Source organism: Nipponia nippon, unplaced genomic scaffold, assembly GCF_047370975.1.
Source record: "Nipponia nippon isolate SJK-2023a ecotype South Korea unplaced genomic scaffold, ASM4737097v1 scaffold_2, whole genome shotgun sequence".
Lineage (NCBI taxonomy): Eukaryota > Metazoa > Chordata > Aves > Pelecaniformes > Threskiornithidae > Nipponia > Nipponia nippon.
In genome coordinates, this window is record NW_028262336.1 from 40,712,997 (window position 1) to 40,732,456 (window position 19,460).

The following is a 19,460-nucleotide window of genomic DNA, read 5'->3' on the forward strand; positions in this document are numbered from 1 at the left end:
TAGCTGCTATTTCTTAGGGACATGTCAATTTAAATTTTCATGTTAACTTTATGTAGCATTAGTAATTATGATGTTTCAAACCACATCTGAATGAAGAGTACTGATTACAAAAACTACGAATCTTTCTTTTACTGAGCTGTATTTTAGATTAGAATTTTGGATGATACGGCTACAGGAAAGTATATGTAGACTAAATTCTGTTGTCTAAATATTTGTTTAATTGTCCCTTTAATGCCTTGGGGATTAGATTGCAATCCTCAGATGCATAGAGAGTTCAAAATTTGGCCGTGATTAGCACAGATTAGGGTGTAGAGAATGAATGCTTAAGGTATAAAAATCAATGGCGTAAACCAACAGAGGCATTAAAAAATAAACCAAGGTGAGAACTGGAGGTATGGATGACTTGTGGATCTGTGAAGAGCCTACCTCTTTGAGAGGTTTGCATCTATAGATCTCAGGAGTTTCAAGATCCCTTCGCAGTTTACTGTAGTGGAGATGTGAAGACTGACGATTTCTCCTTTTCCATTAGCATCCATGGGTTCAAGCTGTATGGTGGCTTGCAGAGCACAGAGGTTGTACATGAGAGTTTCCAGGCTCCCAGCTGCAGGGCCCTTTCCTTGGCACGCTCAGCAGAGCTCCAGGGGTTCCCAAGGCTTCCCCATTCCCTGGGAGGCTACTGCCATGTAACCACAGCCTGTCGAGACCCGAGGAAGATGAGAAATACATCATTCTTCATACTGCTAAAACCATACTTATTTTCTTTGAGGTTTCTTTTTTTTCATCCTGATTTGGGGTCAAATATTATTTTTCTAGAAAATGTTTTTTTCTCAGTGAGTTTTAATATGCAATATGTGACAAAGTACAGGAAAACTTTAAAGAAATGTTGTTTGAAATGTTGATATAGTTGTTAATGTTAGTGCAGTTTTAAGGTTATTAATGTCACACAGCTGTTAGCTTTTTGATTTATGTTGCCACCGAAGGCATGCTGTGATGTCTGGAGTTGCTCCACCTGTCATGTTATATTGCTTTGTGAAGTGCAATGTGTCCATTCCACTATGTCAGCTCTGCCAGCAGTTTTTACAATAACAACAGCATGGAAGTATAGAAGTTTGTATGAAACCTTACCCATTTTCGGTTCTTTATGATGCTTTCTTTAGGATTTTTCTAAGTTTGTTGTATTCCCCCCCATATGAATTACTGTTCTTCCTGCTGTTACTTTGTTTAACAGATCCTAAAAGGAGATCTAGAAATGAAAAGGCAAATGATGAGTAAGCTGAAGTCGCTCAGCCAAGACCTCCTTGTAGCTGTGAAAAATAAAGCAGTGGCTCAAAAGCTGGAAAGTCGTCTTGAAAATTTTGCCCAGCGCTGGGATAGCCTCGTGCAGAAGGTGGAGAGCAATTCTAAACAGGTTTGTTAAAACGATCATTTTGCTAATTGATGACAGTCAAATCCTTTACCAGTCAAATGCTCGAAGTAGTCTTGGTGCTGTTTGTCATATTGTTTAAATTTTTTTTCCAGCATGATGGCTTAAGACTTATTTTATTTTTAGGACAACATAATACAACTGTAATATAACGTTCTGGAATTTTATTTCTTTCTTTAGTTTTTGGTCTCTCTTTATAACGTTGATTCCTTTCTTGGGTTGTTAACCATGTTTTCAGGGATGATGCAATCCATAATGAAAATATTCCTTCCAGTTAATTTATTTTTAACCTATAATAGTTGGTCACTTCAAATGCACTGTTTTTATGGCTGTCTCTGTGGAATAGCATTTAGTCTGAAATTAGTGTAAGAACTGTTTGCTAGTTAAAGACAAATTATTTTTATTTCTTTTCAACAGTGAAAGTTTACAATAGATTACTGTTTTACTTCTGCTTATGTTATGCTGATTTACAGATTAAAAGGAGAGTCCATAAAAAGAGAAGTCTCTTGGAAAAATAAAGAAATCAATCCATACCTGTAGCCAAAATGCCAGTGAAAAAAGACTATAATCCACTATTATTTTGCCCAGCTCCTTTATGTTAACCATAATATATTAAAAATGAAATTGAGGTTTTAAAGTTTCACATTTTTTAAACCAGGTAACAAAAATCAGTGTTCTGGTGTAGAACAAAAATCAGTGTTCTGGTGTAGTATTGGAAACATATCCATTTATTTTTCCTAGCCATCTGCCAGCATCTCTTTTTTTATTGGATTTAAACCCAAATCAGCTCACTTTTTTCCCTTTCATCATCTCATTAATATTGAGTTATTTTTGTGCTATCGTTGCATGACTGGTGAAATGGAAATGGACATTAAGACTTTTTAATAACACACAGCAGAATGTTATTACTGCATGCATCTCTGTCCTCTCAGAGGTGAACCTCTCATCGTTCTGGCCAGTTTGATTCAGTTCCCTTGACCGTCACTTTTTTATTGCTCTATACTAATGCTTCTACGAACTTTTGTTTGGGTACTTACATGAAAGCTGCTGTGCTTCCTGTAGTGAACTGAATAACTCTGAGTAACCTTGCTTCCAACTCATACCTTAATCTTTTAGTTTGCTCTTTGATACAGTTTCTTGTGTAGCTGAAGCTGGAAAAATCAGTTTCGGAAAACAGAAGAGAAGAAAATGGGGAAAGGATACAACTTCATTTAGTAATAGAAGGCAAAACCAGTTTGTGTTACACAGCATTTATAACAGTTGCAAATTTAACTCTTGTATATTTGCTGTAGGAAACCTGTTGTTTCAATGCAGAGGAAAATCCAGAGATGCATTTTTAATTTGGGATGGCTAGGGTCACATGATTTGAAGAAGTTAGTAAGTCACTCTAAAGTGTTCAAGAGTTATTTAGATTGTTGATTGATCCTAAAAGGAGATACTAGTTTTGAAAACGGAACTTAGATTACAGAAAAGATAGCTTCCTCATGAAGTGAGCAATCCTGAGGCTGTACATCCACACATCATAAAGCAGCACAGGTGGGAGATGGTTTGAATTCCCAAAACAATGTAACTGTCTTATCATAGCAGTACACTTCAGCTGATAAGCTTTTCCTCCAAGGAGAAGCTACTTTGCTTGGCACAGAATTGGTATGCTGTTGTGGGCATATTGCTTCAAATTCTGGAGACATTGCACATTCAGTGCTAACTGAAGGACTGCTTCCTAAGGCACTGTTACACAGTTTAGGTGTGTCCTTTGTGAAATACTGCTGGTGTACTTTTTGCCATGTGTTTCTATCTAGGCAGGGCAGATAATGTTAGTGGGATTTATACATATATTCATTACAGAGCACATTTAGACTGCAAGAAAAAATGCCTCTAAAAGATCTAATTATTCTCTCTAATCATGAACTGGGGAGGAGGGGAGTTGGAAGAGAGTGACAAATACAGCATTTCGTCACTAAAATATAGCAGAAAATGAACTTTTTTTTCCCAAACTTAGATATTGTCTTCAAAATCAACTTTATTCCATTCATTAATAATTCTCATAGTACCTTCATACTTACATTCTGTCATTAGTTATTTCCTCTCCCTCTCTTACTAAGTGTCACTAACTGATTAGCTTGTTAACAAAATAAGAAATTAAATAGAAGAGATACCCTCAGCCTCAGTTCAAAGCTGATTCTCCAGCTAGACATAGGAAGCAGTTTATATCCCAAAGGAAAAGTGCAGAAACTAGAATGTGAGTCTCCCACAGTTAGCTGAATTCATTGCTGCTGAATTTAAACATCTAATCTGAACTCATGTTTGAAGCTTCTGCTGCAAATGAGTGGATGACAAGGGTGAGAGAGACCTTTTAGAAAGCAGTTTGTCCTCATCATGAAAATGTCAACTTTCCTTTCTTGATGATGCAGTGGAAACAAGGACAAGGACAACTTGCTTAGAGTAGATGCCTAACTTTTAGAAACTCTAAATCCACCTTTGGTGAGTTCATTATGCTTCACTAAATTGTACTGAAAACCTTCCCAAACTAAAGAAAACACCATTCCTCATCTGAACTTCCCCATTCACATACATACATTTCATCAAAGAACAGATGACAGCTCCAAAAGTGAGTGTTAAGGAAAATTATGAGTTTATCAGGACTGAGGGCACTTCCAAAGGCAGTAATAAATGATGGCATTAAAGGTAGGCTGCCGTATAAAAGAGAAATAAAATGCCATAAAACTACTGAAGTGCTAAACACACATTGTACATATGTTTGCCTGTAGAGGATGAAAAGGAAGATTTAAATTTGTCCACTCTGAAAAGAGATGAGGTTTAACATGTTTCCGAGATGAGCTTGCTGATGTGAAACTGCAGACAAGCATTGTATTTTGAAAGCCTTTTAATGTGCAGCCTCGTGCATTACCTTAGTACTTTCCATATGATTTTCTGGTGGGTTAAAGGCCTAGACTGTTTCGCCTCTTTTCAGATTCATATTTGTTTGTCAGGAACTTAGAGGGATGAGGAAACTATACTGTCATTATTTGGACCGTCTTTGAATAATACATTAAACACACCAGTTATTAGATTTAAGAGGTGTCTTGTTTTTTGTTGTGGTTTGTTTTGTTTTGTTTTTGCCAGGGAAGCTAATAAAAGCTACTTCCTTTTTAGTAATACCTTGAATTTTAAGGAATTTCCCTTACCCTCTAAAGAGTGTGCACTCTTTAAATGTGAACCAGTTTCATCTTGCACAGTTACACTGCAGTGTAATCTTCAGTACCTTTTAGTCTTACCTAGACTCTAATTAGAATGATTATGAACATGAAATTCACATCTCCATTCTCCTTTTGAAGTATATAGTCTTTAACCTCCACTCCTATTGATTAAGCATGAAAAATACTTCTTTACTGTTTTGACATGTAAATCATTACCCCCCACAGCATTGTGACTTGACTGCTCTGAGCATATGATAATTGCACTGCCTGCTTTTGAAGCACTGTTCCCAGTCACCAGCTGAAACTATTACTCCTGTAAAATTGGTAGTATGCTGCAGATGACTCCTACAGTGCCCTAGCTGTGGTTTATTCTGTTTTACACCTTCTCTGTAAACTGTACCCTGGTATTGATTGGCAAATGGAAACATGACAGGATATGACCTTGGGTGTCAGAAACATCATCCTGTAATTGATTTTTTGATAAAACCGAGTGTAATAAGAATTTTGTGAGAAGAGGAAAGGGAGACTATACCCAAAACTGTATATAAGAAGCAGGCAATTATTTGGAATGTCCTTAGCTACAGAGTCAACCCAAGGAAAGATGACATCAGGTGTTATCCTCAAATTTCATAGAACCCTAGACCCCAGAAGCTTTAATTTGCTTTTCCTTTCTGCCCCAAAATAAAATTAATTAAAAACAAAATTGAAAAGAACACTGTATAAAATTTTAGTAAAACTATATGGAAACATTTCATTATTATTGTCATGATTTCTGTAGTTGAAAATATCAAAGTCAATACACCTTGTTGAGGGAACTAAAACAAGAGTATTAATACATAATATTGTAATGATTAAAAAGTCAACTGGGTGTTTTTGTCTTCCAAAAAGTTATGTAGTTCATATGTTAGTTAAATCCCTGCAATTCACAAGCAGCTTACTCCAATTGACATAATTAATCCAGAGATTAAAAAAAAATTCTGCTTTGAATCTTAATTTTACAAAATTCTGAGTCTTCTGAGTAGTCCAGATTCTACTGTAAAGCCTAGACAGCTGGTCATTTCTAGAGGGGGAAGCATAGCGCTGAGCTGACTGCCTTAAGAAAGACTGCCAAAATTACAGTGGTGATGGACTTTCCTACTCATCACTTTTACTGGCAGACTGGACAAAGAGCAAGAACACTTTTTTGTTTTGAAGACCATGTGACAGATATGGCAATTTTGGCAGAAACTTGGTTTTTTTCAAGGTTTTTTTAGCTTTTTTGGTGTTGCCTGCTGAGAAGAGGTGGGTTGCTAACAGTATAGCCCTTTCCTTCTCACTCTATTTTTTCAATATAAGAAAGTATTGTGGGAAAGGAATTTGTAGTTAATTACCTGGTACGTTTCTTTTCGATTGTTTATAGAAACACTAATGTCTCAATAACTAAGGTAACTCAGTACTCTTACGGAGTTTCTGATGCAAGAACTAATAGATTGTTTATGTATGTGTATATAGTTTCATGGAATTTTAAATACTGGCATTCCTGTCACTGAATTGGAAAGTCTTTCTAATTCTTGCACATTGGCAATAAACAAAGAAGCAAGGCTCTTCTATTTTTCCTGCAGCACAGCTTTTCTGGCTCCTGGTATAACTTCTTCCTTTTATTTTCCATTTCACGGCCCCTAAACTGTGAGGTGGTCACTGGAGCTGTAACTAGAGCATTTTGGCAAATGAGCTATCACCTGACAGAACCAAAAAACGAAGTGACCTATTTCTCATGAGTTAAGGGACTTAAGAACAGCTGCCCATGTTTAAGTGGGAAGTTTGTAGTTTGGTGTTATATAGAAACAAATATAAATGGGCAGGGCAAGTACAACCATTATCTTTCAAAAAAAATATGAGAAGAAAATATTTCTCACACTCATCATTCCTTTTTATTTTTTTTATGCAGCTGAACTATATGAAGGGTTTGTTTTCCTATTACTAGGCAAAGTCAAATGCATTAGATTGGTAGTGTTTACAGTGTTACATATTATGTGTATTAGTATCTGTTATGACGCCTTAACATTAGTTTTTAATTATGGAATAACACTGATGCAAATTAATTTGCTTTCTAGTGCATGTTTTCTAATTTAAGATTTCCTGACAGAAAGCTAACTGCCCTTTTGTGCAAGTAGGTTGTGATGAATTACATTCTAGTTTGAAAATTATTATAAATGGTGAAAATAACAATTGGTTATTTAGTGCCATTACCATGCCTTTATTACTTCTCAAGGAATAAATCATCAGAATGGAGGCAGAGTAACATACAGCAATAGTAACATTTTATGTATTTGCTATCATTCAATTCCCTCATAAAATTGGCCATTCATTTCTTTTCTTCATTCAGCATGATTCAGAGGGAGCCATAAGTTCATTCTGTTTAGGATCTTTTGATATTGGCTTCTGCAGATATCTTGTTCACACAGCATGAGTCAGATAAAACAATTTGATTTGAGTTGCATATAGTGCTATTTTTTTCTGCAAGTCAGCCTATGATCAGACAGGAGCAGTTTCTCATTATTTTCTATTGCTACTCCAAACAGTCTTTACTGAAGTCTTTCAAACAATGTGTGACCTCTGTTTTAATACTTCTCACAGATTTCGCAGGCTGTCACTACCACTCAGACATCACTAACACAGACAACTGTAATGGAAACTGTAACTATGGTGACCACAAGAGAACAAATCCTGGTTAAGCATGCTAAAGAGGAACTCCCACCACCTCCACCCCACAAAAAGAGGCAACTCCTTGTGGATTCAGAAATTAGGAAGAGGTGAGAATCATCAAGAGATGGGGAGAGAATACTGATCAAGTTTGCATGAGAATGCACAAGTAGTCATTTGACTGCAATAGCTTGCTGTATACTTTTTTAAGATTAAAATTATATTTCTGTTCTCTATTAAGGTACCAATTGATTATTATCTTTCTTTACTCAGGATGAGTTGTGGATTTTTTTATGCTTCTAGTCCAACTGTTTTGCAGTACAGAATGTTAATCATTAAGTCAATACCATTGCGATAGTAATTACAGTCAGTAGAAATCCTTATGTATAGCATTGTGGGGGTCCCACTTGACTGTAGTCTTGAAACTTGAAAGACAAGAAGCATTCCCTTAGTTCTCAGCTTTTTACATTCTTTAGAAGGAATTAAGGAATTTTTTAATAGTTAGAATACTAGTAGTGCAGATATTGACTGGTTTCTAAAGTTCAAGTTGTATTCTTTCTGGCTTGTGGATCAGCAGTAGAAATAACAGTTCTGCAGAGGCAGAGTTAATATTTGGTGAAACGTGCAATATCATTTTCTTCAGATTTTTTCCTGTGTAACTCAAAGTGCAAGTGACAAGGGATTTTTTACTAATACTGAACACTTATTAAAGTCACAAGAAAAATTTCTGATGAGTTCAAGTAGAATTGGCCCAAGCATGAAATTTCTGAATAAGATGCTAAAAAGATAGACTTCAAACACTCATTGTAATGTTTGTTTTGGTGTCGTGGTTTAACCCCAGCTGGCAACTAAGCCCCACACAGCTGCTCACTCACTCCCCCCAGGTGGGGTGGGGGAGAGAATTGGAAGGGTAAAAGGGAGAAAACTCATGGGTTGAGATAAAGACAGTTTAATAAGTAAAGCAAAAGCCGCACACACAAGCAAAGCAAAACAAGGCATTCATTCACTACTTCCCATCGGCAGGCAGGTGTTCAGCCATCTGCAGGAAAGCAGGGCTCCGTCACGTGTAACGGTTACTTGGGAAGACAAATGCCATCAGTCCCAACGTCCCTCCGTTCCTCCTTCTTCCCCCAGCTTTATATGCTGAGCATGATGTCATATGGTGTGGAATAGCCCTTTGGTCAATTGGGGTCAGCTGTCCCAGCTGTGTCCCCTCCCAGCTCCTTGTGCACCCCCAGCCCACTCGCTGGTGCGGTGGGGTGAGGAGCAGAAAAGGCCTTGACGCTGTGTAAGCAGTGCTCAGCAGTAACAAAAACATCCCTGAATTATCAACACTGTTTTCAGAACAAATCCAAAACATAGCCTCATACTAGCTACTACAAAGAAAACTAACTCTATCCCAGCCAAAACCAGAACAGTAATATTAGTCTATGTTTTCCTTCTTGCTTGTATTCTTTTGATTTGCCTTAGTACTGAGAGTAAAATTGGCAGGGTACAGCAGACTATAGACTTCTAAGTCATCATGTGAGGAATTTACCAGAGGGCAGGAATTAGCCGGATTATAGGAACTGTTTATGTTCAGAAATGCCTCATTTTATACAAGCTGAGATTTATAATTTCTTTAAGTGTTTTAGCTGTTGTCTGTCTAAAGCATTACAACTAGCAAGGATATATATAAATTTGATAGATCCTTGTACAGAAAATAGGATATGTTATCAAATTGGAGAGTATGATTGCCTGCAGCTATATTATTGGCCAATCTGCTACCAAATTTACAGCGTGTTAATGTTTTATACCATTGCATACTAGGCTTTGAAAGATTTTGATTTATGTTTTATACTATCTAAAAGATATTCATTCAACATATAAGTTCTTTTTAACTTTTGGATAAGAATCAAGATATGAACCTTGGAACAATCTGTAGTTCTCAGTCTTTGTCTAGGATGACTTTAGATAATTGAATAAGTTGTGGTTTCTTATATATACTTAAAATGAGAGTCCTTTTCATTGCTGCACAGATCAGATTTTTATTTTGATCTGGTAGGAAAGCAAGCTGAATTCTAGCAGGAAGAAGGGAGTTCATTGTTTAATACACTTTAATGTGGTCAGTAAGTTTGCAGATGACACCAAGTTGGGTGGAAGTGTCGATCTGCTGGAGGGCAGGAAGGCCCTGCAGAGGGACCTGGACAGGCTGGATTGTTGGGCCGGGGCCAACTGTATGAGGTTCAACAAGGCTAAGTGCCAGGTCCTGCCCTTGGGTCACAACAACCCCATGCAACGCTACAGGCTAGGGGAGGAGTGGCTGGAGAGCTGCCTGACTGAAAAGGACCTGGGGGTGTTGGTTGACAGCCACCTGAACATGAGCCAGCAGTGTGCCCAGGTGGCCAGGAAGGCCAATAGCATCCTGGCTTGTATCAGGAATAGTGTGGCCAGCAGGACCAGGGAGGTGATAGTGCCCCTGTACTTGGCACTGGTGAGGCCGCACCTCGAGTTCTGTGTTCAGTTTTGGGCCCCTCACTACAAGAAGGACATTGAGGTGCTGGAGCGTGTCCGGAGAAGGGCAACAAAGCTGGTGAAGGGTCTAGAGCACAAGTCTTATGAGGAGCAGCTGAGGGAGCTGGTGTTGTTCAATCTGGAGAAGAGGAGGCTGAGGGCAGACCTTATTGCTCTCTACAGCTACCTGAAAGGAGGTTGTAGCGAGGTGGGGGTCGGTCTCTCCCTAGTAACAAGCAACAGGACGAGAGGAAATGACCTCAAGCTGCGCCAGGGGAAGTTTAGGTTGGATGTTAGGAAAAACTTCTTCACCGAAAGGGTGGTCAGGCATTGGAACAGGCTACCCAGGGAAGTGGTTGAGTCTCCATCCCTGAAGGTATTTAAAGAATGGAGAGATGTGGTGCTCGAGGACATGGTATAGATGGACTTGGCAGTGTTAGGTGAACGGTTGGACTTGATCTTAAGGGTCTTTTCCAACCTTCACGATTCTATGATTCTATGGTTCTATGATAAGTAGCTGGAATATTGTTTTGTGTGCAGGAGATACTAGATTTGTTTTAACAATGCAATCGTACCATCATATGAGAACCAGTTCAGTATGACTGTTCACTGAATACCTGTGAGTGGACCTACAATATGTTAATGTGCAAAGTAAATGATGTTAGAAATGTTCACAGCTGTGCAGCAGGATGAATGATGGTTATATTATCTGAAGGCAACATTTTTCCATTTAGATAATTTTTTTGGCATTTCTAACTGAACAGAAAAAAAAAAAAGACTATGTACCTTTCCTGTCTAGAACATCCAAGTCGGTGTTCCAGAGCAGGAGGACCAGTCAATAGCTTCAGAGAAGCACTTTGAGAGGAAACTTCAGGGAAGGAGTTTTAGCTTAGAATAATGGTTATTGTGCCTGCTTTTATTAAAACATAAAAATGCAGTTTTAGAAACTAATACATTTGACAGTATGCTATTGTCTTTCTCCAGCATATTAAATTTATACTGAACATAAGCATAACAATGGGAGAAGAAAACTCATCTTAAAATTTGGATGCTCAGCTAAAATGTCTATGTGCGTTAGTGACTAGGCACCTTTTTCATCAATGCTTTTTTGCTGGGAGAACCTCATGGCTGTATTCCCAAGCAGTCAGTCAGTTATTTTTGGGGTCTATTAATGGCTGCCCAATCTTTCAGGTTTTTTTGTGTATATTTCATTGTACCTACACCCAAGGACAAACAAAGCCATAGTACTGCATAGCTTTTGGGTTTTGAAATAAACTAAGAGAATGGGGGTTCTTAACCTACCTCTTCTACATTGTTCTATATTGTATGTGTGTGTGTTAATGTTCAAAATTTTCCCTGAGCACTTAATGACTAAGAGCTGATGATTCTATACTGCTTAGTTTTTTTTTGATTAAAAAAAACCCAGCAATTGTTGAATGCTTGCCGGAAGCTTCTGAAGGTGCATAACCAGATTGTGTTGGCTGCTTTCTGCAGTCACAATACAACACACTGAATGCTCTTGCCTGGTATTTTTGGGGCCATGGGGGGAAAGGCACATTGGGGGTTGGGGCTTTTTTTGAATAATGCTTCCAGGTTTTGTCAGCTTCTTTCGTCTGTTCTCAAGCTTTAGTCAGCGTTGTTGCTGTAAAAGAGTGCCTGAAATAGATGCATCAGGCTCCATTGGCACATGTTTGGAAAGATTTGTGCTGTAGATTTGCTTTCCTGTGATCTAAATGTTTTAGAAAGACTAGATGATGTCTTAAAGATGCACTGCACCTGCAGCGTGAATTACTAGGTGCTTAGTTTCAAGGAGGAAGAAAGAGCAGTTTGGCTAATCTGTGAATATTGCATTAGTGGACTGTGTAAGAGTATGGTCTCCAGCTACTTAGCTGAGGAGAAACAATGGATGTCTAAGAGTGAAGCGTTAAGCATTTTAGAATGTTTTTTTATTTTTACATTTCCAAGTGGTTTGGAAGGATTAGAAGTATGACAGTCTCCATTTATACTGAAGAAATTGAGAAAAGCGATTTGACTTGTAGACCAATAGCATACACAGGAGTGAATGTCACATTTCCATTGCCCCATTTCACTGTGGCATAAATGCATAGGAAAGATGATGTTGATTTTTCTTGCCTCCTAAAGCAACTTTTTACCATAAGTGGTGGAAAGCAGAGATAAGAAGCATATGACTTCTTTTTTTTTCTTCCCCCTCCACCCGCCAAAAAAATCTAAAACTACCTCAAAAGTAGTGCTTCAAAATGTCAGAATAATTCAGGCATGTGCTAAGTTCTGTTACTGGTCATAGGAAAGCTCCTTTTCCCAAAGGAATTAATCTGAAACTGAGAAGGAAAAAATACCTGGAGCTGTATAATAAAGGTCTGGAAAGTATGTATTAGGCATTAGGACTAGAGATAAATGTAACATAGCTGAAATATTAGGACAAAAAAAAACTATGAATGGGACAAAAGGTTGCAAGGTAACATTTTTGTTTTCATGGTATTTACGTATTCTGGGAAGAACAGGTCAGTTGTGTAGCATAGAAAAATCTGAAAGTTACTCTGTTCACGGTAGGTTTTTAAGTAGCAAACAGGTTAGAGCTGCTTAACATTTAATTTAAACATATTTGTAATATTAATGTTCTTGAATAATGTCCAAAGATACCCTTCTTTGCTATTTAGTAAATAACTTTGTACATACTTCCTAATGTTTCCAAGGAAAGTCTATTTGTCATAACCTTATTATGGATATAATGTTAGTCTTGAGATTTGAAAGAGACTTTATGCCCTTTGCAGAGAAAGGCATGTTAAAATAGGGTAGTTGCTCCATCTAGTGTTTTCTTCATTTAACAAGTTTTAACATAATTTTTTTAAGAGAGTAGCCTTCATTTCTTTGAAAATTATTATGTTTGGGAGTCTAATGCTTCATTACTTAGAAAGATTGGATTTTTGTAGAAAAATATATCAAAGAAAAAATTATAATGACTTATTCAAAGTGGCTTTTTGATAGCTTTTGTTTCAAATAGCCCATTGCTGTCCAATGAATTATATTAGTCAGAAGTAAATGCTGATTGTTTAGCACTTTTACAGGAATTCCGTTGGGCTGTTTGACCTTTATCCTCTTATTGATATGCATCTTTTGCTCTTGTATTTTTATCTAACATTACTTAGCAAATCGAAAAAGAGGAAAGTAATGTCTTAAATTTTCCTGGTCGTCTTTGGTTTCAGTGTTGTATCTGTGTAGCCAATACCAGAGGAAAGGAGAAGGTGACTGAGACAGAACAGGATAGTTTTCTGTTGTTTACAGGAGGAATCATTTATAAACATTTTCAGTTAGAGTGTAAGAGGAGGTATGGGGTATGTCGAAGTCTGTAAACATGGACACTTTATAACTTCTTAGCGCTCATTAGTTTTTAACCCTTTATCCTATTTGTGATGTGAGAAATGGCATAGTGACAAATAAACTAAGAATATATATTATTCTTCATCTTCAGTGTCTGAAATTACTTCCTATATTATAGGAGTGGTACCAGTTGGCACTCACTGGAAGGCATGATGGCTGGATTTAAAACTGCTTTGCATCTCTAGCCACTGGCTTTCTGCTGAAGGCAAATGGTGTTAATGAACATACTCTGCAACAACCTCTAGATTTTCATTTGCCTTAGCTGTAAGTAATTTGCTTAAATATGAGAAATTAGAAGATGACTATCAACTAATGGTTCATCAGCTATAAGTATAGAGGAGGAAGACAGGGAATTAGTTCATCGCAGAATAATTCCACCAATGGGCATTGTATACTGCAAAGTTATTCTTTGACATGTTCTAGGCAATGAAGAGGTACAAGCTGAGGAACACCACTGGTGAGCTGGGCATTTCAGTCCAGCCATGGAAATGCAGTAATTCAGTAATGTCGTTCTTGGATCAGAGTTGTGTCATTCCCTGCCAGCTCAATGTGTAGGCAAATGGTCTTATGTCTGCCCAAGATACACAGTGGTGACATGCCCAGTGTGGTTTTGTTTGGGGAGGGAAGGAAAAAACAGATGAGTAAAGGAAATTGTGAGGCAGTTTCTATCTGTTGAAAGAACGAAGTCCTGATACCACTGTCTAGTCATGGCAGCAGTAACACAGTAGCAGTTTCAAGATGAAATTCATTCAATTTAGAGAAAAGATTATACACCGTGATGGCCCCATTACAGCAGAGTACTTCACAACTTGTGTTCCTATATGACCTTGTACAACATTCACGTTACTTGTATAAAATATGTGGAAGGTCGGTGCATGCACATTACTTCACTGTCATCATCTTACCGTGGCAGTGTGTGTAAAAAAAAAAAAAAAGGCAAAATTATGATTTTAAAATGTACCATTGTCTTTCGCTAGATGATATTGACTGAGAACCACAACAGGCCTTTATAAGGTATATTGTGCAGATGGAAGGATTATAGTCAGTCAGCCCTTTGATTATTAATAAAAATGGCATTTGTTTTTACTGCAAAATATAAATAAATTAACACTTGCTGCTACTTAGTGGTTGCCAGAGGTATTTGATTAGATAGGAGGCTTGTAGTAGGACTTGAGTATCATGCTCTGCTGGGTATTTGGGTTAGAAATTCCTTGCACAAAAAGAGAAAAACAAAATGCAACTAAGTTGTGAAATGCCTTAAAGGTAAGGCTTATCATGTATTTAATACAGAAAAGGAAGGGAAAGCTAGAACAAGGAACCATTTTTGAACAAGTACATGTGGTGATCTCAGCAAGAAAGCTTTGAGTGGGAATCTGAAGTGGGCATATGGCTTAGCATGATCCAGAAAATCAATTTGTGGGGGACTTCCATGAAAGTTTGAATGATATAGATTAAAAATGTGAAGATGGTTTTTCAAACATGCTCTGGAGTAAAAAGAGAGACTGTATTTGAACTCAGCTGACATGTGCTGGCCTGTAGAGAGAGGGCACTGAGAGCAGTAAAAGATAGTATCTCTCTTGTGGAATAGCAGAAGGAAAGACTAATTGGAAAACTAAACCATGAGTGCTGCATAAAGAATAAATCCTCTGCTGCAGATTGAATTTTTAGGTGGGGAGAAAACCAATGTGCACCTTACAGTAAGGTAATTATTTAGAGCAATTGTCTCAAGTGATTTGGTTTTAGTGTCTTCCATAGATTTATTTTAACAAATTCTACATGCACTCAACTTTATTGGGTCAGAAAGGTGATATTGCATTACTTTTTTATGTCAAAAGTATTGATGTACTTAGATTTAAAGACTGTATTGATCCTTTGATATCGATCTAGAATTAATATAGTCTGTAACTGCAGCTGTGCTCAGAAAGGAAATGTCCAGTCATCATAGTGGAATGATTAAATGCCATATTCTACCTGTATTTCCTGGTTTTATACAAGACGAACATAAAAGAATATTTTTTTTTTTCCCAAGGTAGTTGAAAAAACTCTTTGTTAAGGATATTTATGTGCTGCAAAAAGCTACTTAGAATTAACTTTCATGTCTTTTAATCCTTTTCTGCCCCCTCTTTATAGCCCCTTTTTTGGGCAGGAGGCTTTGTTTGTGGAGTTATATTTATCGCCAGAAGAAATGGCAAGTGACAGAGCAATCTGTTATCTGAGATCAGCTCTGTCAAGATGCTTACCACCATCTGACGAATCTCTGGGCCATGGGATGTGTTCCTGATTATTTTGTTGTACTATCAAAACTGTCCCAAATTCTCCCATTTCTCTTCCAGGGAGGATGTTGCAGAGGCAGGGGCTAAGTCCTTTTGTTTAAGAAATGAAGAAATGATCACTGGTAAACATTTTGCTCTGTCAATTTCCATCCTATACCAGGCTAATACCAGACTATTCTTCAGAAAGTTGGTCTCTGTGGCCCTACTTACCTGCAACTTGAGAATGGTGTGAACACCAGAAGTAATACAATTTTGCCTGCAGTCAAGGGAGTTTGGTACTGAGGGACTGGTAAACTAGTCTTCATTGTTATCAGATGTCTGATGTTCTGTGGTCTTCTTCAGTTTACTGCTGCTTTATGCCAGTGCTCTAAAACATCCTTGTTGCCACAATAGCTGACAGCAGTAAGAGAGACAGCTTTAGCTATAGATTTATGTAAGGTGAAAGAATCATAGAATTAGGTTTAGGTTGGAAAAGACCTTTAAGATCATCAAGTCCAACCATTAAACTAGCACTGCCAAGTCCACCACTAAACCATGTCTCTAAGCACCACATCTACCTGTCTTTTAAATACCTCCAGGGATGGGAACTCAACCGCTTCCCTAGACAGCCTGTTCCAATGCCTGACTACCCTTTTAGTGAAGAATTTTTTCCTAATATCCAACAGAAATCTCCCCTGCCTCAACTTGAGGCTGTTTCCTCTAGTCCTATTGCTTGTTGCCTGGGAGAAGAGACAGACCCTCACCTCACTACAACCTCCTTTCAGGTCGTTGTAGAGAGTGATAAGGTCTCCCCTCAGTCTCTTTTCTCCAGGCTAAACAACCCCAGCTCCCTCAGCTGCTCCTCATAAGACTTGTGCTCTAGACCCTTCACCAGCTTTGTTGCCCTTCTTTGGACATGCTCCAGCACCTCAATGTCTGTCTTGTAGTGAGGGGCCCAAAAATGAACACAGTATTTGAGGTGCAGCCTCACCAGTGCTGAGTACAGGGGGACGATCACTTCCCTGGTGCTGCTGGCCACACTGTTCCTGATACAAGCCAGGATGCCATTGGCTCTCTTGGCCACCTGAGCACACTGCTGGCTCATATTCAGCTGGCTGTCAATCAGCACCCCTAGGTGGGGTCAATGACCATGAAGTGGTTATTACTTTCTTGTGTACTTTGCCTATACAGTTGCTGACCACGAGGAGAGTGGGGAATGGAGAGCATGTTGGCAACAGGGAGTGGCAACACTTTCCCTAACCTGGGCTGCTAATTTTGGGGAACTGGTTTATACAGTGCTTACTGAGTTTGAAGAACCAAAGGTAGAGAGGGTGGCAGTCCCATATAGCTGAGAACCTGTAGGCTGACCAAATTCTATCATGACTGTTAAAACAGCTTCCCTTGTTTGTCATTTTGTCTGTGTTGCTGACAAGCCCCGAACCAGATACTTGTGTGAAACAGAGAGCAGTACAGCATTACTACTCTGTCTTTTTGAAAAAAATATACACTGGATTTGGGGGCTTCCCTGTAGCTCAGGAATCGTCAAATGACATAAGAGTCCTTAGGCAGCTGTTTTAATTTAACCAACCTAATGTACTCCTTACTGTGGACTTCAAGAGCTAGCTCTCTTTTGTCCTAGAGACTACTGTGGTAGAACTTCACATCACTGATCGCTCTTACATTGGCAGAGGTGTGGCAATCATCATTAGATCTTGAATACAGATAATTTATATACAGAATTGTATTAGGAAGATCTATGAATTTTATAGTTTTTATGTTGTAATCCAGTCTATTAGCTTTAAAATTGGGTGTCGTCTACTTTAAGATGTGTTGAACAGTCCTAAGTCATAGTTGCAAAAACAGGCTTTCATCATTCTCCTGCTGAAATCAGTGGGATTAGATATGCAGTTAATGCTTGCAAGTTGTTGAATACACAGTATTCTAGTTTTATGTGGGAACACTGGATTTCATAGTTTTGCTGTCTCCTAGTCTTAAAATTTCATGAGAACATTTATTAAATATGCAGTTTTTATATGCAGAACAGAGGATAACATATTTCAAGACTTACGATTGATTCAATGTCATGTAGGATCAGAAATAAAGCTGAGGGAGGATGCTCTTAACTGGCAGTGCAGTTCGATTTTGGGGATTAGAATCTGGTACCAGCAGAGAGTTTGCCTGAACCATCTGGGAATTTTCTTTTGTCTTCCACCTCTGAACTTATAATTCTTTATAAAATGAAGATTTCTGCACCTTGCATTGCTTCACAATCATATTTTTTCTCGTTTAATGAGAGTCCAAATAGTATTAATGGGAATTGCTTTATCAACATTATTCCTTAGAGTTTATAATTTGAATATAGAATATTGGGTTGGGTTTAAGACAGTGCGTGATTCTTCTTTCTTCTACTTTCATTATTTATTACTCAGTCTTTCACACCATGTTGTTAAATGGAGTCACAAAGATCACAGCGGAGAAGGAAGAAAAGGGAGGCATAAATACTAGATCAAACATGGAACTCTTGATAGTATTCAGTTTTCATTTCTGTATATGTAGATTTCTGCAGCACCTCGTTTTACCTTACATCCTTGTATTTTAGTTCTTATAAATACGGAGTATATTGTTATAAAAGAATTAATTCTTCCAAAGATATAATTGTCATTCAAGTTCTTCTCTTTAGTAGATTTTCAGTTGTATGTACATGATACAACATATATTTACAAAACAAACTGAAAGATACAACTGATTCTTTTTTTCTAGGTCTTTCTATTCTATTGCTGTCATTGTATTGCTGCAAAAGGAACATCAGTTATAAACTAGATATAAATATAAGAACATATAGTGCAATAAAGAAATGCAATCAAGAATGCAGTTTAAAACAACTGAGAAAAAAATTCTCAAGCCTCTTGTTTTAAAAACTACATTAGGTACTGAATCACAGTTTGCTTTTTCTATACATCAGCAATTTAAATATCTGCATATGGTAACCTTCATTTTGAACTGCTACCTTCTGAATAGATAACAAAAATTAAGATCAGTTTTAAGGGAGTTGATGAGAGAATCCAGACTGTAAGAAAAACGGCTGTACAGTAAAAACTAGTTAAAAATTGTATGCAGAGAGTTGGAAATCTTAATTTGCAGTTTCTAAAGTTTTAGCTGTAGGAAAATTATAATCTACTGTTAGTAATTAGTAATTACATTCTACAACAAATTTGAGTCAATTTGAAGAGACTCTTGTCTAATGGTCAAATTTCCTGCTTGAGCATCCTTCATAATATCATCAGCACAAGCTGGGACAGAAATCTTACAGGTATGGAAGCTGCATTTGGTGAGCCAGATAGGCCTTACATCCTCAGCTGAGCCGTCAGGACTTGTGATACATTTTCTTCACTGTGAGAACTACTTGTTTCATGTCTTCCAAAAACATCAGCTTGTGAAATTAGAATCCTTATTGTGAAAATTGTTGCATCTCTTCAGCTGTCAAATTATGGTCTTAAAAATGAAAAAGTATTTCTATGTTTCCAAATTTTAGAGTGAATAGTTTTACGAGCTATCTAATGAAATATGGGGGGTTTAAAACTGTCTTTTGCTGAGACAAATTGCTGCTTATTCACTTGTTTAAACAACTAGTTAAACATGTTTACTGTCAATGCTATCTTCAGAAACTTGTGAAAATGAAATATCTTACTGCACTTCTCTGTCTCTTAGGTTTGATTCAGATACAACAGAGCTCCATAGCTGGATGACCCGCTCAGAAGCAGTGCTTCAGAGTCCTGAGTTTGCAATATATCGAAAGGAAGGCAATCTCTCAGATCTCAGAGAAAGAGTCAATGTAGGAGAAAGTACTCATATATATGTCTGTTAGTTTGTATTAGCTTGTCAAAGTGCTTTCAAAGTCCAAGTTTAAATAAGTTCAAATGTAGGCTGACAAGCATTGATTGTCCATATGTACAAGAGAAATTTAGAAGTGCTCGCTATTTCTATAAATTTCAGATTTTGGCACCAAAATTGCTA

General features: G+C 37.6%; 1 protein-coding gene across 7 annotated transcripts in view; it reads left to right on the plus strand.

Annotated features, from left to right (window-relative positions):
- DMD (dystrophin) overlaps positions 1 to 19,460 on the plus strand; it is a 1,304,666-nt gene that overhangs the window by 527,608 nt on the left and 757,598 nt on the right. For all 7 annotated transcript variants that reach the window (XM_087759563.1, XM_087759562.1, XM_087759568.1 and 4 more), the window contains 3 exons: positions 1,229 to 1,408; positions 7,237 to 7,412; positions 19,155 to 19,278. In XM_087759563.1, coding sequence (XP_087615689.1) covers positions 1,229 to 1,408; positions 7,237 to 7,412; positions 19,155 to 19,278 — 480 coding nt within the window. The remainder of the gene's footprint in view (positions 1 to 1,228; positions 1,409 to 7,236; positions 7,413 to 19,154; positions 19,279 to 19,460) is intronic.